The following is a 22,984-nucleotide window of genomic DNA, read 5'->3' as shown; positions in this document are numbered from 1 at the left end:
TAACCTCCAGCAGCAGTGGATTTGTAGTTTTGGGCACCGAGCCCCAGGATAACCCTGGAGGCAAAAACAAACAAACAAGCAAACAAAAAACGAAGACTGTGCTCTTCCTTCTGAGCCACTTCACATGCCACTGAAAGCTTTTTCTTAATTAAAAACCAATTCTGCTTCTGTTTAATTTGATGAATGTTCTGGCCCACTATTAAAATTTCTTTATTTTTTGTTTAAACTATAATCACAAAGTACATTTATACCCACTGGTTATATGCACTTGATTACATTTAATGTGGAATCGTTTTATTTCTTTCTATATTATATTTTATTGTAAATTTCAAATTATTTCATTTAAAATTAGAATGTAGGCCTATTTAATGGACATCAAAAGTTCAATTTTAGAACCATTTAATGCCAATTACAAGCAGTAGTATCAGTACATAATCATACATACTAGATAGAACAGTTTGTTTTAAAAGTGTGTGTAGCAAATTATTGACAAATTATTCAGGATCAACATAGTGGAAAATAGGTTGTAGATCCTCATCTGGGGGATTAAGTCAGTTTAGCTCTATGTGGGAGTATAGATATGAGACTTTCATTTGCTAAGCTAGCAATTTTTTATCATCGAACAGACTCCTGTAATCATGTGTGTAGGATGCATTAGGCTAAATTTGGAATGTGTTCAGCATTTCAAGCTGCTATACTACTAGTGAGAGTTTTAAATTATGAAAAAGAATGTTTTTTTTTACTCTTTTAGATAAACCAACTAATTTGATAATAACACTGAAGACTCAGAAAAATTTTAGAATACCCCATCATTTTGATATGATAAAATGTTTAACTAATTTCGCTGTAGTACTTTCATTTTTTTTTATAACAGTACATATCCTATGACTTGCCTTTTTTTAAATATTTATTTTATTTATTTATTCCCTTTTGTTGCCCTTGTTGTTTTATTGTTGTAGTTATTATTGTTGTTGTCGTTGTTGGATAGGACAGAGAGAAATGGAGACAGGAGGGGAAGACAGAGTGGAGGACCTTCATTTTATTTAAAAAAAAAATAGAGGACCTGGAAGATTATCTTACCTGAGAACGTGTCTGGTTTGCTATGCCTGTGGCCCAGATTGGAGCCATACTCCTCCCACATTGCTGGAAACATTGATACTCTGGTGTCTTTCTCCTTTCTCTATCTACTTACCTATCTTTATCTTTCTGTCAAAAAAAAGTCCTAACCAGTGAAGCCCTGGTGAAAAAAAAAGATAAAAACATTAACACTACATTTCATTAAGTTTGTGAAATTTCTAAGGCAGATTATTAATAAATATTCTCATTTGTAATGGTTAGAAGATTCTTGTTTTGTTAGTATGAAGACCAGACATTCTTGCCATGTGTGCTTAACCCAGTGCACTACGGCCCACCCTGAGGACCAGACATTCTTTTTTTTTTTTTTTAAATTTTATTTATTTATGAGAAAGACAGAGGGAGAGAGAAAGAACCAGACATCACTCTGGCACATGTGCTGCCGGGGATCAAACTCGGGATCTCATGCTTGAGAGTCCAAAGCTTTATCACTGCGCCACCTCCCGGACCACAGGACCAGACATTCTTAAGGGTGCTCTCTCTACAGTACAAAACATTCTAAATTATTTAAGAAAGCATAATATCAGAAGATTTTTCTGGGGCAAGGAGAAGACTCACCCAGTGGAGAGCACACTTTGGCATGATCCAGGAGCCAGTTGGTTTTCCAGTTCATTTTTCCCTTAGACACATAAATCATATATATCCCTCAACTTCTTATATGGTCATTTGTTGAAGAGCATTTAGATTGATTCATGTTTTGACTATTGAGACTAGTATAGCTCTGAACATTGTGTTGTATATATATTTTCAAAAAACATAAATTTTTACCTTGTGGGAGGGCCTAGGTTCAAGCCCCTGTTACCATATAAGGGGATCATGCATGAAACCAGAGGAAGCTTCATGAGTAGTAGAACTTCATGAGTGGAGTGCTGTGGAATCTCTGCTTCTGTTTATCTCTGCCTTTCGTCTGTCTCTAGTGGGGGGAAAAAACACTTTTTTTTTGTAACATCCTGCATGCATGAAACCTCAGCAACTCCCTGCAATATTGTAACACATAATATATGCTGACCTTATTATTAAAACATGGTTACCATTAGTCATTGTCTTCTGATTATGTTACTAACAAGATAAATTCACTACTGCAAGCTTGGGAATGAACCTATTTTCTGGTGGTTATATAGAAATTAACAGTAACTTGATTGCATTCAGTGTGAATGCATTTAAAAAGAAACAAAATTGCAGTGAAAATAAAAGTGCATAAGCATAAACATTAGAATTAGTCATTTTAATTGGTAAACTTTTTAATGTATAACCCTGAAACTTAGAATTCATTTTGTTACAAATAAAACCTAAAGCAGAATTAATGATGGCTTTCTTAATCCTTTCTTTATGACAGTGACTATATTTGCATGTTCAAAATGAGAGTTGTACTGATAAGTTGAACCACATGAAATGGGTGAGACACTGTAGCCAGGAACTGTAAACCACTAAACTCCTCCCATCAAAATGCTTTTTAGGGGCCAGGTGGTGGCATACCTGGTTGAGCACACGTTACAATGCTTAAGGACCCAGTTTCAAGCCCCCTGTCCCCACCTGCAGGTGGGAAGCTTCATGAATGGTGAAGTGGGTCTACAGGTGTCCCTCTCTCTCCCTCTCTGTCCGCCCCATTCCTCTCAATATTTGGGTGTCTCGATCCAATCAATAAATAATGATAATAACAATTTTTAAGTTGCTTTTTAAGGGAAAAAAAGTACTTGAGGAGCCTTTAAAATAACTCAGTTTTATATTGCACTGCTTTGCCATTTGTACAACCTAGGTTTGAGCTCAGTCCTCACCATATTGAATGAAGTTTTGGCGCTATAGTCAATTTCAATCTCTCTCTCTCTCTCTGTCTCTCTCTCTGTATGTGTGTGTGTGTGTCTGTCTGTCTGTCTCTGTCTCTCTAAAAAGTGCCTGGTAGGAAGTTGGGCGGTAGCACAGAGGTTAAGTGCACTTGGTACAAAGTGCAAGGACCTGTGTAAGGATTCCAGTTCAAGCCCCTGGCTCCCCACCTGCAGGGGAGTCGTTTCACATGTGGTAAAGCAGGTCTGCAGGTGTGTATTTTTCTCTCCCCCTCTCTGTCTTCCCCTCCTGCTGGGCTAGCTTCTCGGGCGGGAGACAGATGACCAGGGACTCATGGCTGAGCTGGGAAGCAGTATCTCTTTTATTAATCAGATACATGGCCTTTTATGCATCTCTTCACTGGAAGTGGCAAGGGAAAGGAAATGACTAGGAGAGGGGGCGCAGCAAAAAAAGAGCTAGAACAGAACATAGAAAGCTTTCATCTAACCAATGGGGATTAAACCAATACCCTGCAGGCAGGGTGGGACCCAGGTAAAACAGTGATTATGTAAATAGACCACATCTAAAGTAATACAAGCAAACCTAATGTGATGATCAAAACAGAAGGTCTTATAAGCAGAATTTATAAGCATACCAACACCCTCCTCTCTCCATTTCTCTCTGTCTTATCCAACAAGACGACATCGGTAACAACAACAATAAAACAAGGGCAACAAAAAGGAAAATAAATCAAGAAAAAAAAGTGCCTGGTAAAATTTATGGGACTCTGATTCCCTATTATAGTATTAGTACTTAAGTACCTAACTATAATAGCTTAAAGTTATTTTTAAGAAAAAAATACTAAAATTAGTATTTATTTTATCTTTTTGATACTTTCTAAAGTATGCTTTCAAAGCCCCCAGGAAATTATCACACTAATCATAATATTGGTAGTATGTGTGATTAAAAACAATGAACTGGGAGTCGGGCAGACCCCATGCACACGTGGCGCAGAGCACAGGGACCAATGTAAGGATCCCGGTTTGAGCTCCCAGCTTCCCACCTGCGGGGGTGGGAGGGTAGCTTCACAGGTGGTGAAGCAGGTTGCTGGTGCCTGTCTTTCTCTTCCCCTCTCTGTCTTCCCCTCCTCTCTCCATTTTTCTCTGTCCTATCCAGCAACGACATCAGTAACAACGACAATAATAACTACAACAATATAAAAACAAGGGCAACAAAAGGGAAAATAAATAAATGAATAAATACTAAATACATAAATATTTAAAAAAGAAAGAAAACATAAAAAAACAACAAACTATATTTCAGGTTGTCCTTTTCTATACTACTATAATGGTTATAGTAGTCATTCTAGATCTAAGTGTGCTTTGTCTGTCATTTGTTAGGAACTCATAAATTGCCTTTTGTATATTAAAAGCTGCTGATGGTAATAGTAATATAGTAATAATAATATAAATGAACCTTTGGTGAAGATTTATTATGTTGGCAACTGTCTCATGCCTTTACTTTCATGAAGTTTAATAATCAGGAAAAATCCTACAATATAGCTAGAGTTTCCATTTCACAATGGGGAAGTAAGTTTATATTAAGTAGTATAAACTAAACATAATTAATGATGAACCAAGTTGGCCAACTTACACAGCTAAAATAAGTACTAAAGTTAAGATGGTGATGTTAACATGAGAAATTATTTATGCAATTTTACTTAGTTACCAAATAATTTAATTGCTTGGTAGATGTCTTAGAAAATTTCATATGTTTTTAATACATTTTAAATGTAATATTTTATTCATTATACTTTTAAAAAAAATCAATGCATCCCCCTTTTTTGGCCTTCAGGATGGAAAACCTGAAATTTTATATACTTTTTGGAATTCAGTTACTCAAGCACTTTCATCTCAGTTCCATAAGGCAACGAATTGTAAGTATGTTATTTATTTTGCAAATTCATATCAGAGTTTATAGTTACTATAAAATTTAATTTCAAGAAATTTTGCTCTGTAGATGGTTAGGTGGCCTAGAATTGGCCACAGTGGCCATCAGTAAGTGAGCCAGTCTCTTGGCACTTTGCCAGTTTTTGTAGCTCCTTTTCTGTGTAATAAGCTTATACTTTCTATCAGGTGTTAAAGACTTGAAGGTCAGTAGTTATATCCAAGCCAGTATTAGATTTACAAAGTCTGGCCTTGATTTAGGGTAGAAATAGATGTAGGTTTTTGCTGGGGTCTAAATTAACCTCAAGTGTTTTGTATTTCTTTATGTGATAATTGTAATGCTGTTTTGAGGACAGTTGTCCTTTACTTGATATATGTATTTTGTCAGAATATCTCTTGGCCAGTTTTATACAGTATTTCTTCTAAAGATTGGCAAGTAGTGACAATAATGTTGATGCCTTGTTGGAACAGATTAAAAAAATGAAGTTTATTAAATCACTAAAAATAAAACAAAAAAATAAACAGAAGAATAAATTTTATTTACTATCTCTTCTATATTTGGTTGAATAGAGTACCTGAGAAAAGTGAAGTAGCATAGGCTGTCTATGGCTTAGTAGCAAATATTTGATAGAATAATTTATGGTGCCCTGTTTAGGCCATTTTACTAGGTTGCCAACCTTATTAGGTCTAAGTCTAATCACAGAGGACCATTAAGCACATTTACATTAAAGGATAGAATTGCCTCTAAGTTATGGAGACAGGAACACATGTACGCAGTACCATGTACCCTAACCTATATCTAGGATCTGTAAATTCGCTGGTTAATGCTCAAATTGAAAAGGAATCAGGCAGTGTCCTTATTGATCAGCATAGTTTTATACAATCTAAGAGTTAATTTGGTTATTGTCTTTTGCAAGCTTGTATCAGTTATTTATATTCCAGAAATGAACAAAACCATATTATCATTATCTTTCACCTACTTTCTTACTTCACTTAGTATAATTACCTTGAGCTTGATCCAGTTTGTTCTGCTCCAAAATACAGTACCATCTTTTTAATGGCAGAGTAGTGTCTTATTGAGTATATCTCCCACAGCTTCTTTTATCTAGTCATCTATCAGTGTTACTAGGTTGTTTCCATATTTTAGCTATTGTGAATAGTGCTACTGCTGTGAACATAGGAGTATCTAATTTCTTTTACTTTAATTTCCCAATACTTCCTATAAGTACTTAAGAGTGGTATTGTAGGGCTGTAAGGTATTTACAGTTTTTTAGGTTTTTTTTTGCCTCCAGGGTTATTGCTGGAGCTCAGTGCCTGCCACCACAAATCCACTGCTCCTGGAGGCTCCCCCCCCTTTTGTTGCTTTTGTTGTTTTATCGTTGTTGTGGTTATTATTATTGTTATTGATATTGTTGTTGTTGGATAAGCCAGAGAGAAATCAAGAGAGGAGGGGAAGACAGAGAGAGAGAGAGAGAAAGACAGACACCTGCAGACCTACTTCACCGCTTGTGAAGCTACCCCCCTACAGGTGGGGAGCTTGGGGCTTGAACGAGGATCCTTATGCCAGTCCTTGTGCTTCATGCCATGTGTGCTTAACTTGCTGAGCTACCAACTGACCCCCAGGAATTTACATTTTAAAAAAATAAACAATGTGTCACCAGAAAGTGAAGTCAGATTCTTGCATATGTGTGATAGCAGTGAACAGTTTCCCCAACCCATTTTTGCATACTTTATAGCTCCAACAGAGACAGAAAGAAGAGACACCACAGTACTACCCGTGAAGCACTCCGCACTGCCATCCACTGTGCACCCACATGTAGTTTCTGTTAAAAAAAAAAAAAAGTAGAACCACGTGAAGTGTGTCATAGCTTCTTTTCTTTCTTTTTGCTTTTCCTTTTTTTTCTCTTCTTCTTTTTTTTTCTTTAAAATATTTTATTTTATTTATTTATTCCCTTTTGTTGCCCTTGTTGTTTTATTGTTGTAGTCGTCGTTGTTGGATAGGACAGAGAGAAATGGAGAGAGGAGGGGAAGACAGAGAGGAGGAGAGAAAGATAGACACCTGCAGACCTGCTTCACCGCCTGTGAAGTGACTCCCCTGCAGGTGGGGAGCCGGGGTTCGAACCGGGATCCTTATGCCGGTCCTTGTGCTTTGCGCCACCTGCGCTTAACCCGCTGCGCTACAGCCCGACTCCCTTTTCTCTTCTTTTTTAAACCCATCTATTGGTATGTCTCACTCTCAAATAAATATTATGCTGTTAGGTATCACAGCAGTGGACCCCCATGAGTGGGACCTTAAGTTTGATCTATGGTAGTATCTTAAAAAAATTACCAACATTGTAGCATTAAAAATTACCAATATTGTCGCATATATTAGTAATTTATTTCCTTCTTATTCTGATTAGTAGCCCACTACAGAAATACATACAAAACTTGAAGAATTCCTTATTTGACAGGTTTGGGGTTTTTATCAATAACTTGTAGCCATTTATATATGAGTCTTATGTAAACTTGTCTTCATTTTCTTGGTTAAATGCATAAAAGTAGAATTCTCTGATCATGCAGTAAGTATATGTATAACTTTATAAATAGCTGCCAAATTATTTTCAAAGATAATTATACCATTTTTCATTTCTATCATCAACATATAGTTCCCTTTGCTTATTAACACTCTCTGATAGTATGCATTATTTTAACCTAGGTATTCTTTTTTTTTTTTTTTTTTTCCCTCCAGGGTTATTGCTGGGCTCGGTGCCTGCACCATGAATCCACCGCTCCTGGAGGCCATTTTCCCCCCTTTTTGTTACCCTAGTTGTTGCAACCTCGTTGCGGTTATTATTGCCATTGTTGACGTTGCTTTGTTGTTGGATAGGACAGAGAGAAATGGAGAGAGGAGGGGAAGACAGAGAGAGAGGAGGAGAGAAAGATAGACACCATAGACACCTGCAGACCTGCTTCACCGCCCGTGAAGCAACTCCCCTGCAGGTGGGGAGCCAGGGGCTCAAACCGGGATTCTTACGCCGGTCCCTGCGCTTTGCGCCACGTGCGCTTAACCCACTGCGCCACCGCCTGACCCCCTTAACCTAGGTATTCTTATGGGTGTTTGCTGTATTTTTACTTTGGTTTTAACTTTCCAGTCATCTAGAGACACAAGCTTATCTGTGTTCTATGTAACTTTATATCTTCTTTGATTATCTATTTGTCAGAAGTACTGATTCTACAACCCCTATTTCATTTTTTAAAGTTTTATTGTATATTCTTTTATTATTTAGTATTAAGAAATCATTCTGACATCTGCATTCAAAGTTCCTTTTCAGATGTGTATTTTGCAAATATTGGACTGTTGGAAAATCATGAAAGTTTTCTATGTAAATGTGCAACATGACCTTTTTCTAACTACTCAATGTATTCCCCTTTGGGCCTCTGAGAGTAATATAATTTTACTTCTCTTCAGAGCATTATTACTTTAATAGATTACTTTGAGAGAACTCAAATGTAAGGTATTTGTAAAACACCGGCCATTCATATAGTACATATAGTCCCTGAAGTGTGCTGTAGTGCTTCTTAAAATTATAGATAGGCAATATTAAGGAAATGTAACCATCTGTAGAGTTGAAGATTATACACAATGTAACAGATTGTCTTAAGTAAACAATATTTTGGCAGAAAATATCAAAAGGGGAATTTTCCTAGTTAGGAACATGTTCTTTATGACTATAAATGTTCATGCTTAGTAAAAAAAAAAAAAAGTTCTGCTAAATATGCTAAAATATAATCTAGGATTTATTTAATTTAAAAGTAAAGGGGCGTTTCTTTGTTACAATAGCTTTAAAATAGCTTCTGTGGGAAATTTGCTGTTTTTATTTTTATGGTTGTTTTCAAAAATGACTTCCAAGTTTTCACTTTTTCTTATTATAATATCCAGGTATTATTTCTTTACTAATCTGCTAGATTAGGATACATGTTTAAACTCAACAGAAAAAGTAAAGTGAACATTACTTTTTTGAGAGAGGGCAATGAGGTGGGACTATCCCCTATAAGCTTATAATCTTGTAACCTCTAACTCATAATCCTTTTTAAAATTAAATACTATTTATCTCCAGCTGAGATTCATTTTCACTATTATGTGCCATGACCCTAATGCCCTCCCATTCACCCTTTCTTCCTTCCTTCCTCAGAGTCCTTTGCTTTGCTGCAGTACACCAAACACAGTGCAGGTTTTATTTTGTATTTTAGCTTTCTATCCTTGTTTAAGTCCCACCTATAAATGAGATGATCTGGTATTTGTCCTTCTCTTTTTGGCTTATCTCAGTTAACATGATTCCTCCAAGTTCTACTCAAGAACTTGAAACAAAGGAAATGACATCATTTTAAACAGCTGAATAATATTCCATATACCACAACTTTCCTAGCCACTCATTTGTCTTTGGACATTGGATTGTTTCCAGGTATGAGTTATTGCAAACTGTTGCTATGACCATAGGTATGCATAAATCTCTTTGAGTAGGTGTTTTTGTGTTCTTTGGAAAGATCCCTAGTAAAGGAACTGCTCATAGGGTAGATCCACTTTTAGCGTACATAAGAACCTCCAGACTGTTTTCTATAGGAGTTGAATCAGTTTACATTTTATTTACCAATATTCCCTCCAGACCCATCCATATTGCAGCAAAGGAAGGTCTCTTCTTCAGCTGGTGAGATCAGGTGCCTGTAGGGTGGTATGGTTTTAGAAATTTCTTCACCTGAGTAGCATTCCATTGTAGTACATGTACTGCGACTTCTTTATCCATTTATCAGATCAGAGATTCCTTAATCAGAAGCTATGTGTTTGTTTTCCCAGAACAAGAAATACATACATTAAATTGACCTGTAAATGATAGTGTTATTTTAATAGTAACAAATTTGGTTAATATGAGTTTTAGATTCTTGTTCATACCTGCATTAACCTTTTAAAAAGAGCATCATTTTGCCCAAGGTTATAGTCTAAATAGTAAAGACCAGAGTTACTGGAAACTAATAACCTCGAATACTCTATTTATACATTTCTTTCTTTTTATTTTTTTATTTATAAAAAGGAAACACTGACAAAAACCATAGGATAAGAGGGGTACAACTCCACACAATTCCCACCACCAGAACTCCGTATCCCATCCCCTCCCCTCCCCTATTAGCTTTCCTATTCTTTATCCCTCTGGGAGTATGGACCAAGGGACATTATGGGGTACAAAAGGTGGAAGGCCTGGTTTCTGTAATTGCTTCCACGTTGAACATGGTTCGTTGACAGGTCATTCCATACTCTCAGCCTGTCTCTCATTCCCTAATGGGGCAGGCCTCTGGGGAAGCGGGGCTAAGGGACACATTGGTGGGGTCGTCTGCCCAGGGAAATCCAGTTGGCATTATGTTAGCATCTGGAACCTGGTGACTGAAAGAAGAGTTAACATATAAATTCAAACAAATTGCTGACTAATCATGAACTTAAAGATTGGAATAGTTCAGATGAAGAGTTGGGGGTCTCCATTTTGTAGATAGTAGGCCTATTTTAGTTATATTCCAAATGACTATACTAGTGTTATTATATATATATCATTGAGGTGTGCAGTGTGTTCTGTAAATATCGAATAATGTCAAGTATCAAGTTGTATAAGTAGCTGATATGGACATGAGGATCAGAATTCAATCCTAAACATGGAGTATGTGAAGAGTTAGGCTCTGGTGGTGGTTAGTAAATCTGGTAAATAAAAAAAAGCAGATTCTGGTGTTTACCAATCTTCTGGATATTACTGTAGTAAGTTTGAGTGAGAAATACAGAAAGCTATCCCTTGTCAGTAGGAAAGAAAAGGAGGCGCAAGTGTGATACAATTTTACTGGATTTATAAATCAAATTTTCTCCTTTTCCTCTTCCTCTTTCTCTCTTTATCTTTCACAAATAAATACATAATTTCTAAAAAGAAATTGAAGATTATGCAACCATACATATAAGATACTGAAGTATTATTTAGCTATAATTTAGTACCAATGTGTAAACCATGTGTATGTCTACACATACATAATAAATGATTTGCAATTAGTTCATCACATTTACTGAGATTGTATAGTCAAAATTTGGCTGTCTGAAATCCTCCACAGTGAATTTATAGTGTGTGTGTGTGTGTGTGTGTGTGTGTGTGTGAGAGAGAGAGAGAGAGAGAATGAGCATACTGTCCATATTAAAGAAAAATGTATTCTGTCAAGAAATGTTTACTTAAGTTTTACTATTTCAGAAACTGTGCTTGGTACGAGATGTGCATTGAAGAATACAGGTTTACTCTTGTCTTCATGCAGTTCTAAGCAAAGATAGAAATTGTAATAAGTATAAAGAAGAAAAAGAACAGATTTTTATAAGATAATAATATAATATAATGTAGATCAGAGTAATTCTAGAACTGTGAAGGACCTGAGGTTTTACACAACTATGACTATCATAGTGTTTTAATATTATCAGAACACAGGAGACTTGTAGGTCAGATAAACAGATTTTGTCAGCATGAGCATTAGTATGTTTATTAGTGACTCTGGATGCTGCCAGCTCTCAAGGGGAAACACAGTATGGGTCCATATGCACTGTGAATTGGTATATTGGCAAGTGAGAAACTTTAACTTTAGAGAATCTATGACTTGCTTTCTCCCTCCCTCCTACGCCTTCTTCTTATCTATCTCTACTTCTCTTTCTGTCTTGAAGATAAAATGAAAGAAAAAGAAATACCAGAGAATTTCTCAGTTCTGGCATATGTTGGCCCCTGAGATTGACCTAGGATCTCTGGGATCTTAGGCATGTAACTCTGGTGTATTATCATTTTGCTCTTTCCTCAGTCCAGAGAATCAGTGACTTTGTATTAAATAATAAACAAGCTTGCTATTTGTATTCAGGGAGAGGTCACCCATGTCTCTCAAGGCTGCTTGCTGCAGATATAAACCTGATAAATGACCTAGATAACTAGCAACTTGTACTTATCATTATGAGAAAGATAAACATCTGCAAACCTGCTTCACCACTTGTGAAGCAACCCCCCTGCAGGTGGGAGCTGGGGGCTTGAACTGGGATCCTTGGCACTTCGTACTAGGTATGTTTAACCCAGTGCACACCTTCCCCCCAACCCCCAAGTTTTTTTTATTATTGTTGTTAATAGTTAAATTAAAAATTAAACTGCTAGGGATTGGGAAAATAGCTTGGCCTTAGTACACAGGTCTTGCATGCCTGAGGACTTTCATCCCTGGCATTGTTATATGTCATAACTGAACATTCCTTTTTCTCTCATAAAATTAATAAATGATAAAAAATGTAGTTAAATTGTTGGCTAGAGTAGGACAGTCACAATTTCTGATTGCCTTCTGGTCATGCTATAGGAAGACAGTTTTACACTTGGTGTTTTTCTTTTTTGTTCCCTGATTTATTATTTTTAGAGTTGTCTATCCCATTTATTTTAAGTTGAGAAAATGTTATTTTATGGGGGGGTGTAAAATAGTAGAAAATATTTGATTAAGTACCTTATGCTGTCTTATTTGGGTCTTTTTACTTGCTTGCTGCAATTATTGAGTCACTGGATACTACTACGTACTTTTACTTTAAGGTATATATTTTCCCCTCACTTATGTATACCTGTGCACATCTGCACTATCTCATGGGCCCTGGTCTATATCTAGGTTCCATATATACGTCAACTTAAGTAAGCTTTGGTATGACTTTCAAGGAAATTTTCATATATTTTAATTTTCATTCTGTCAGCAATAGTTTCTAAAAAAAAAAAACCCTTTTTTTTCATCAACATGTTATATGTGGAAGCATATTTTTTAGTCCCAAATGTCTGGAAATTATTTAAATATTCTCCTGCTACTTTTTTTTTTAATGTAGTGCTAGGTAATGAATAAAAGGGTCTTGTGCAATACCATTGAGTGACCTCTCCAATTCAATTTTCCTATTCTGTATCTTTGAGAGAAAAAGGAAAGAGGAAGAGACAAACTAACAGAGAGAGAGATATGTACTAATATAGCTCTTCACTCTTCTAGAGCTCTCTTAATAAAGTGTCAGGAAATTGTGAGGATGTGGTAGAGCCTGGCAGGGTTTGACCTGAGGAGTGTGTTTATCCTGTCAGTTTCTCTCTCTACCAAGTGGTTGATCAAGGAGGGACAGGAGTAACCCCAAAGGTGTGCCCATCTTATCAGACTCCCTGCCTCACAAAGCACCCCACATTCCTGATACTATGGCCATTAGATAAAAAGAAAGGGGGAGATGTCGGGAAATTGTGAGGAGCATCACAAAGCACACTGCATTTTTCTGCCTCCAGGAGCCTGGCATTCCTTAAAACATTAATCCAGCTCCCCCTGCTCCACCCTGCATTCCTGATACTATGGCCTAGCTACATAATCATTGTTTTGCCTGAAAGATCCCCACCCATTCCATTCCTTTGATCTATCTTCTTTCTACCCTCAAGACCCTCCCTGCCTACAGGATATTATTAATCCTACCAGTTAAAACCCTCACAACAGTTGCTAAGGAAGTTCCTACCTTTTCATCCCTCTTTTGCCTTTCTCCGCCCTTTTCCTAGCCATTTCCGTTTCTAGCTTGCCACTTCTGGGTCTGCCCTTTAAAAGCCTTGGTTCTCTGATCAATAAAGATATTGCATTGCCTTGCCGCCACGTGTTTGGTTCCTGAATCATCTCCCTCGCGTTGCTGCTCAAGTAGCAGCTCAGGCTGGCTCTGGTCGAGTTCTCTCCAACCCAGAGAGTACACACCCGGGAAGAGGCACTTCCCCGCTAGCCCAGCAATAAAGTCCATTGTGCCTTCATATGATACTGGTAATCAAAGCAAGGGTCTCACACATAAAGTAAGTAAATAGCTCATCGATGTGATGAGCTATTTCTTGATTTCAGTTACTAATTTCTAATCGTAAGAAGATTTGAGAACTGATAGAACACATGCATTTACTGAATGTGTCCACTTACTGTGCATGAGACCCTGGGTTTAAGCGTTAGACCCACATTACCACACTGAAGCCCCATAGACAGCACTAGGGAAACTTCATGGATGATCAAGGAGTGCTTGGATTTCTCTCCCTCCCTGTGCTTTTCTCCCCCTTTCTCTGTCTCTTGCTCTCTCTTTCTCTAAATATTTACTATGATAAGTAGGTCAGGAATATTATTCATGCAGCAGCCCCTGGATTCATTTCCTGCACTGCCTTTAAATTAATAATTGAATTAACTAAAAGTCTTACTTTGTATGACTTGTAGCTTTCACTTATTTAAACTAGTTTTATGCCTCTGGTTTTCTTTTTTTTTAATTTTTTATATCCTTATTTATTTTCCCTTTCTTGTTGCCCTTGTCGTTGTAGTTATTATTGTTGTTGTTATTGATGTTGTCATTGTTGGATAAGACAGAGAGAAATGGAGAGAGGATGGAAAGATAGAGAGGGGGAGAGGAAGACAAACACCTGCAGACCTGTTTCACTGCCTGTGAAGTGACTCCCCTGCAGGTGGGGAGCCGGGGGCTCGAACCGGGATCCTTATGTTGGTCCTTGCACTTTGCGCCACGTGTGCTTAACCTGCTGTACTACCACCCGACTCCCTGATTTTCTTTTTAATCTTGGTAAATATTCTAGGGGCAGTTAAAAATAATACATACTTTGCTTTTTTAGGTGCATATAAAAGTCAATTAAGAAAAAAAGTTAATTAAGTAAATTAGGTGTTTAACTTTGATGGTGAATGTAATGTGGACTATATGCCTGTTACCTTATATGACATGTATCTTGTAATCACTAATAAAAAATAAAAATTTGTTTAAACAGTAAATTGGGTATTTAGATTATTAAAACTTCTTTAAAAATCTTATTGGACATATTTAGTTGGTTCTGTGGCATAGTCTACTTTAGTTATCTTCATATTCAAAGTAAATATTTACTTGCTATGTTTTATTGCATATCTGATGTATGTTATTCTTTTGCTTCGCAGCTTCTACATTTTTGAAGCAGGCATTCGAAGGAGAATACCCTAAATTATTGCGTCTTTATAATGATCTATGGAAGCGTCTTCAACAATACAGCCAAAATATTCACGGAAAGTTTATTGCAAGTGGAACTACAGATCTCTATGTCGACCTACAGCACATGGAAGATAGTACACAAGACACATTCATATCAAAAAGGGCAGATTATGAGTATGTTTACTTAATTGGACTATTTTGTTAACACTAAGGTTTTGGTTCCATTCTGTTGCATTCTGATATGTAGATAAATAGGGCCAGTGAATTCACTTACGTAGTCTGCTGCTCAGAGGCGGGGTGGTGCCTCACCTGGCTAAGTGCATGTACTACTAGATAGTATGCTGCTTTGCCATGTGCATGGCCCAGATTCAAGTCCAGCCCCCACTGCATTGAGGAAGTTTCAGTGCTGTGGTCTCTTTTATTCTCTCTCTCTCTAACTATATATCTGTCTAAGTTAATAAATAAATGCTCAATAAAGAATGGCATTTTCAAGAACTGTAGGAAAAATTTAAGTCTTATGCTGTGATAGTTGGCTTTTTCTTCTCAATTGAAAAGTAATTATCACATTTCTGTCTGCATCAAATCACTTGATTTCATTTGCACTTCTTTCAAACTAGAATATTTATTGTGACAAGATAGGCTCGGGTAACTGGAAGAGTTTTAATTACTTGTTAGAAAAAGTGTTGGATAGATGATGAGTGCTATTTAAATGTTTCTCTTTCAATTTTTGTTATTACATACTTAAAATCGATAGTTGAATTACATCCACTGTAGTAAGAAGCAAAAAATGTAGAATTTAGAAGTTTTGATTGGCCCTAATAGTAGACTGGAATAACAGACTGAGATTCATTATTCTCTTAAATACTTTATTGTGCTAACCATAGAGATTAAGAATCAATGGGTTCGGGGCCAGGTGGTGGCGCACTTGGTTGAGCACACATACTACAGTGCACAAGGACCCAGGTACAAGCCCCCAGTCCCCATCTGCAAGGGGAAAGCTTTGCAAGTGGTGAAGCAGGGCTACAGGTGTCTCTCTGTTTTTCTCCCTGTCTGTCTCCCTATTCCTTTCAATTTTTATCTGTCTCTACTCAATAAATAAAGCTAATAATTTTTTAAAAAATTAATGGGTTCTTAGTGGTGGTGTTTTGAGTTCACATGTTACAATGCACAGAGCCAGATTCAAGCCCCTCAGTTAATCCCCACCTCCAGGGGAAAGCTCATCTGGTGAATCAGTGCTACAGATGCCTCTCTCATTACCTCCCCTTCCTTCTCAATTTCTCTGTCTCTATTAAATAAATCATGAATTAAAAAAAATATTTATGTATTTTCCATTTTGTTGCCCTTGTTGTTTAACATTGTTGTGGTTATTGATGTTGTTTTTGTTGGCTAGGACAGAGAGAAATGGAGAGAGGAGGGGAAGACAGAGGGGGAGAGAAAGACAGACACCTGCAGACCTGCTTCACTGCTTGTGAAGTGACTCCCCTGCAGGTGGGGAGCCAGGGCTCGAACCGGGATCCTTACACTGGTCCTTGCACTTTGCGCCATGTGCGCTTAACCTGCTGTGCCACCGCCCAATTCCCTTAAAAATATTTTTTAAATGGAGTAATTAAAGGGTCAGCAAGCTGATTGAAACCATCTCTGTATATTAAGTTCTAAAAGTTGAATATAAAATAGCATGTTATTTTCTGTTTCTGGCTTACTTTGGTTTTTTAATCCACATGCTTATGTATATGCTTTTTAAAAAAGTATATATTTATTATTTTATATATAGAGAGAGAAATTGAGAAGTGAGGGGGAGATAAGAAGGGAGAGAGACAGGGAGACACCTGCAGTCCTACTTCACTTCTGAAACATTCCCCTTGCAGGTAGGAACCGGAGATTTGAATCTCAGTCCTTGAACACTAATGTTAGCACTTAACCAGGTGCACCACTGCCTGTACCACCCCCTTTAAAATTTTTTTGATGTTTCTATTTTTATATTTTATTTATTTTATTTTTAATATTTTTGTGTTAATGAGAGAGAGATACAAAGAGAGAGACTGGAACCCTGTTTAACTCTGGTTTATGGCGGTGCTGGGGATTGAACCTAGGAAAGTCTTTTGAAGAAATGCAGGTCTTTTGAAGAACCATTATGCTGTCTCCCCAGCCCTGTATATACTTTTTTTTAAGGATCTTGAATGTATATGGTAGATGGTAAATGATGATTTAGATCCTGGAAGATGAACATTTATATTTTCTATTTGTGTTTTGTTTTATTTATATAACTTGTTTGGTATGTGCTTCAGTGGAGAATATTTTCAGATATTTTCTATTTGTGTTTTGTTTTATTTATGTTACTTGTTGGTATGTGCTTCAGTGAAGAAGAGGTTAAAAAAAGGAAAACAAAACACCATTTTGCCACCATTTGGAGATTTAGTATAGGTGCCCAGAGATTTGGATTTGGAAGTATGTATTGCTGAACTGGATATCTGGCATCACATATGTCATACTGATGCTCTGCTTCTCTTCCTCCTCTTCTCATATGAATGAATAAATGCAATCTTGGGGCTAGGTGGTAGTGCCCCTGGTTGAACATACATGCTATAATGCTCAAGGTCCTAGGTTCAAGCTCCCCCCCCCCCCCCCCCAGCTTCCAGGATTATCACTGGGGCTCGGTGCCTGCACTACAAATCCACTGCTCCTGGAGGCCATCTTTTCCCTTTTGTTGCCCTTGTTGTGATTATCATTGTTGTTGTTATTGCTGTTGTTGCTGAACAGGACAGAGAGAAACCGAGAGAGGAGGGGAAGACATGGGGAGAGAAAGATAGACACCTGCAGACCTGCTTCACTGTCTGCGAAGCGACCACCCTGCAGGTGGAGAACTGGGGGCTCGAACCGTGATTCCTACGGTGGTCCTTGTGCCTTGCTACCGCCTAGCCCCCCAGGTTCAAGCTCTTGCCCCCCACCCTCTACAAAAGAAAACTTCATAAGCCATGAAGCACATCAGATGTCTGTTTTTATCATCTCTCCATTTTCATTTTCTGTAGTATTCAAAAATAATTTTTAAAAATAAATGCAATCTTAAGAAAAAGTCTAAGAAACAAAAATTTTGAGTGTTTAAGGAGCAAAATTCCATGGGGGGGGGGAGGTTGGGCGAGGGTTAAAGATCAGCTTTACTGCTGTCTATTCTGTACTTCTGAAGTTCCTAGAAAATTATAGTGATCTAATAATATCTTGAGGGAACAAAATAAGTGAATACTGTAAAGTCTCAGTCATGGAGAGCTTAGAAGTCCTGCAGTTTAACATTGTGACTTGATTATGAATGCTCTGCTAAAATAAACATTAGCTTATAAGAGAAGACAGATTTTAGAAAAGTTACCTATTTTCATGTTATATAGTTGGAAGAATCCTTGAAGCAGATTTCAAGAACATGAAGTACTTATAACACATTGCTGAAATTTCTACAGAAGAGGAAAAAACTTCCTTGAGCTTAGTAAATAACAAGAGCAAAACTGAAGACTTTCAAATTGATAGCATGAATTTCAATAGAGGAGTGCCTTCTACACGTGTAAATATTATCTCCCCTGTTCCTGCTGTGGTCTTTCATTTGCTAGAAGTTATTTTAATTAGTACTTTGCCTGTACATTTCTTCACTAGGTAGTATAATACTTTTAACCTGTATTTTACCAGCACTTACAAAGGGACTGACACATAGTAATCTCAGTAAATGTGTTGATGGGAATACTTATGAATGAGAAAACATTGAGATAGCTATGAGATAACTATGGAATTATAAGAGCCAAGAGCATTCTGATTGCTAGGTCATGTCAGTTAACCAGAAAGGCCAGGAAAAGAAGAAATCTGGGTTTTATATAAATGAGGAAGCAAGGGAGCTGTCCTTTATTTATTTTCCTCACTAGGTCTTTGCTATTTTGAACTATTATAAAAAGGGGAGGGTACAGAGAGTGAGAGAGAGAGAGAGAGACAGAGATCATAACAGTGAAATTTCCATCAGTGCTATAGCAACTGGACTCAAACCTGGGTCATACATGTGGCAGACCAGACACTTCCTCAGGTGAGCTCTCTAGCTGGCCCAAGTGAGCTGATTTTAAGGTTAGCATTTACCATGAAAGGGAATTTAAAAAAAATAGACATTTTGATATTTTTTTACTGGGAGGTAGATTAATGGTTTATAGTAAGTATAAATGTTGACATATAGGTAAAATTTCTTATCTCACCATGATAGGTATCTGCAGAACAGTCATCCCCAGCCTTATGCTGGGGATTCATGAGAATCCCGCCCCCCCCACTCCTACCTCCCACCCCTGAGTACTTTGCTTAGGTGTAATACATTGAACCCAATTCAAGTTCATCTTTGATTTGTGAGGGTTTTTGTTTGTTTGTTTTTGCTTTTGTCTTTTTTGTTAAGACAATGAATGGCCAGTAGAAAGACCTTAAACTGGTGATGTGAGAACATATGAAGTTCACTATAGACATAAAAAGGTATATATAAATGTTGGTTATAGAGATTTCATTTTAATTATCAAAGGAAAAATATAAGGCCAAATAACTGGACTGATATCAACTCAAATAATTGAAGACATGAGAAGAGTAAAGTGGAAAGAACATTTAGTAGGCTAAATTGTGGTTGGTGGGGATTATTGCAAAATAAATTAGCCTAAAACTCCAGTTGTGACTTCCAAGTGATTGTAGAACTTGCAGAGATATTTTTTATTGTCCTCATTCTTGTTATTAACACTCTTGGCATATGAAGACTGATAACAACCTAAACCTATACACTTCCCTTATAGTGAAATGGCAGCTGTAAATGAAAAAAGGTTGAGCAAATGGGACATTTTATAGGTGCTTTCTTCTGTACATGCTTTCATACTATATAAAACAGCATTTGCTAAGTAAAAGTATACTATTAGAATGAATATGAGTTTACAGTGTTATTATTTTCAAGTGATAGACTTGCTAGGGTATATTACATTTATAGGTAAGACTTACAGAGAAATTAAAATGGTTGTGTTGTCCTTAACATTTAATTATATAATGCATTTATAAGTAAACTTATTTACTTGAACTATTTTTCTTTTTATTTATATAAAGTTACTTTTTAAATTTTATTTTTGCTTATTATCTGTTTTTGTCGTCATCAGGACTTCACTCTGGGCCTTTCAGATAGAAAGAGAGACAACAAAGGCAACAAAAGGGAAAAGATAAATATAAAGAAAGAGAGAGAGGAAAAGATACCACAGCACCAAAGCTTCCTCCATTTCAGTAGTGGCTGATCTCAAACCTGGGTTGTGCAGATGGCAAAGCAGGGGCACTATCTGGGTGAACTGTTTTACTGGCTATTGAGTTACTTTTTATATAGGAGATACATTTTTTTTAAATTATGAGGCAGTGGGAAAGAGAACATAACAAAAGTACTGCTGTATCATTTGTTTTTCTTGTTTCTGTGTGGTGCTAGGGTATGAATTCATGCATATAAGGGATGCCCTCAATTACTATGTCCCTTGCCCCAGAAAATGTTTTGGTTTTTTTTTTTTAAGATTTATTTATTTATTAATGAGAAACATAGGAGGAGAGAGAAAGAGCCAGACATCACTCTGGTACATGTGTTGCCGGGGACTGAACGCAGGACCTCATGCCTGAGAGTCAGATGCTTTATGCACTGTGCCACCTCCCGGACCACAGAAAATGGTTTTTAATAAAGATTTTTGTAATGCATTGGATCGACCTTCTCGTGGTGCATCCCGTGAGTACCCATTCATTGGGGAAACTGACGATCCTTCCTAGCCGACTGAATCCACATGGATCCCAGTCACTTTCAAAGCCAGCAACAAGCAGCTCCTGACAGCTTTCAACCTGACGCTGTTGACTGGCTATGGAAGAAGGGCAAACGCTAGAAGCAGCAGCATCTACTTTTGTATTATTTAAGTTAATTTCTAATTAAAAATTTTCCCCACAGTCCCGAGGTGGCTTTGAAAGATTCTTTGCAACCTTATGAAGCTGCTTATCTATCAAAATCCTTATCTCGACTCTTCGATCCTATCAATTTGGTTTTCCCCTCTGGTGGTCGTAATCCTCCTTCTTCAGATGAACTTGAAGGTATCATTAAAACTATAGCAAGGTATGTAGTTTTTATATAATGAGGATGAGTGCACATGTTATATGTACTTAGAATTCCAATTAGTAAAACTATTTTAATACTGTCTAAAATAGTCTTTTAATTATTCTTGTCATAGATGCAAAGTAATTTTCTAATATTACACAGTTAATTATAAGAAAACTTTTACAAATCTGAATCTAAAGCATTAATGGTTTATATTTTTATCTTAAAGCCAGAAGGTACCTCATAGCATACTAAGGACTATGATCTTGATTAACTTACTTGTATTTGATATTTTAAGCTTACTAAATGAATGTGACAGTTTTATAACTTAAAAGGGAAGGCATCCTAGCACAGGTGTCACTTGAGTGTTTGTAGTCAGTGTAATTATACTGTTGTGTTGAGATAGTTAATGTTTACCTATTTGGATATTTGAATAATTTGCTATTGATACTATCTCAATTCTAATCAGAACTACCTAGTTGTCATAATACGTCTGAATACTTGTAAATCAACATTTTATGGATAAAAGATAGTAATTAGGTAATATTAAAACAATGTATAGATTCTTTAGGCCACACATTTGAAGATGGAAAGTCTAAGGCATATAAGTATAAAACCAAAAATTCACAAGTATAATATACTATAGCATTTCTTTAGCTGGAAACAAGCCTATAGAATGTCTTAATCTTAAATCTTTTCATAGTTATCTTGTTTTTCCAAAGCCCTGACTAGATTTTTTTTTTACCCTAATGTCTGTATTGTCTCTTTAGTATGGTAGTGACAAAAAGTCCTTGATTCAACTTGGTTTCTTTGACCAGTTCGTAGAAATGTTTGAGTCATCTCAGCCATTCTTCTGTGCAGTTTGACAGTGTTGTAATCAAATATAATCTGGAGCTTGAAGAAACAGTTGTATGCCAGTGTTTAATAGAATTTAAAACTAGAACATGAATATAATTATGTCTCACTATAGTAAGATATGGCATTTCTGTCACACATATTATGTACCAATATTGTTTCAAACTCCTTTGCATCCTTCATAAGGAGAATCTGATTAGTGCCAAGTCTTATTTTGCTGCTTTAGAGACCATCACTTTTCTTTCTTCTCATTTGCATATGGATTTCTATGCATTATATTCTTTACATATTTCTATAAACAAAAAAATTTTTGTCAGCTCAAATATGCAATTGATCTAATATAGAATTTGAAAATAAGCATGACAAATAAATATTTTGAGAATTCAAATTTTAAACATTTAAAATTATATCCTCTTTATGCTTGTAGTACATTTAATAACTACTCTATATGAAATAGCATGAATTGACATAATTTTATAGACACTGAGTATCTTTATGTTCATATGTAATTTATATTTTTAGCCTGTGTCCTTCCAAGGTCGTCATTCCCATTCAAGAGCTGTCATTTCCTTGCAGATGTCTGTGATATGCGGTGTCTCTAATTGCACTTATCAGTACTACAAGAATGCTACTTTAAAAAATCTGTATACAATTTACTCTCTTAATCACAGCCTGAAATCTCACATGATGTGCTTTTATTAATGAGAAACTGGTCATTAACTATGCCATCTCAAAGCATTTTTTTCCCCTAGTACTGAATTTAGGAGGGGAAATAAAACATTGCAAGAAGCTCTTGGAAGCAATCAGTGAAATCTATAAAAAGATTCATCATGTTACTTATTTGGTTTAGTTTTATATGTTATTTTTATTTTGTTGATTAATTATGTTACTAATTAAATTTTGTTCTTTTTTCTCCAGTGAACTAAATGTAGCTGCTGTTGATGCAAACCTCACATTAGCTGTGTCAAAAAATGTGGCAAAGACCATTCAGCTATATGGTGTAAAATCAGAGAATCTTGTAAGTAACTTTACTAACTTTCATGATTTTCTTTCAAATTTGTTAATTGTACAAGACAATTCTAACTCTGAGTATTGAATCAACTGAATATTAGTTTACTGACATTTTTACATCACAGGGATTTTGAATATTTGATGTATTAAAACTAGAAGAAAATGACATCT

At 36.4% G+C, this 22,984-nt stretch overlaps 1 protein-coding gene across 2 annotated transcripts in view; it reads left to right on the top strand.

Moving 5' to 3' along the window:
• Positions 1 to 22,984, top strand: part of COG5 (component of oligomeric golgi complex 5) — a 237,610-nt gene that overhangs the window by 145,707 nt on the left and 68,919 nt on the right. For both annotated transcript variants that reach the window (XM_007528314.3, XM_060196396.1), the window contains exons 11-14: positions 4,750 to 4,831; positions 14,817 to 15,021; positions 20,804 to 20,965; positions 22,721 to 22,820. In XM_007528314.3, coding sequence (XP_007528376.2) covers positions 4,750 to 4,831; positions 14,817 to 15,021; positions 20,804 to 20,965; positions 22,721 to 22,820 — 549 coding nt within the window. The remainder of the gene's footprint in view (positions 1 to 4,749; positions 4,832 to 14,816; positions 15,022 to 20,803; positions 20,966 to 22,720; positions 22,821 to 22,984) is intronic.

This window comes from Erinaceus europaeus, chromosome 8 (genome assembly GCF_950295315.1).
Source record: "Erinaceus europaeus chromosome 8, mEriEur2.1, whole genome shotgun sequence".
Taxonomy (NCBI): domain Eukaryota; kingdom Metazoa; phylum Chordata; class Mammalia; order Eulipotyphla; family Erinaceidae; genus Erinaceus; species Erinaceus europaeus.
The sequence above is the reverse complement of the archived record's forward strand: the minus strand, read 5'-3'. Positions and strand labels throughout refer to the sequence as shown.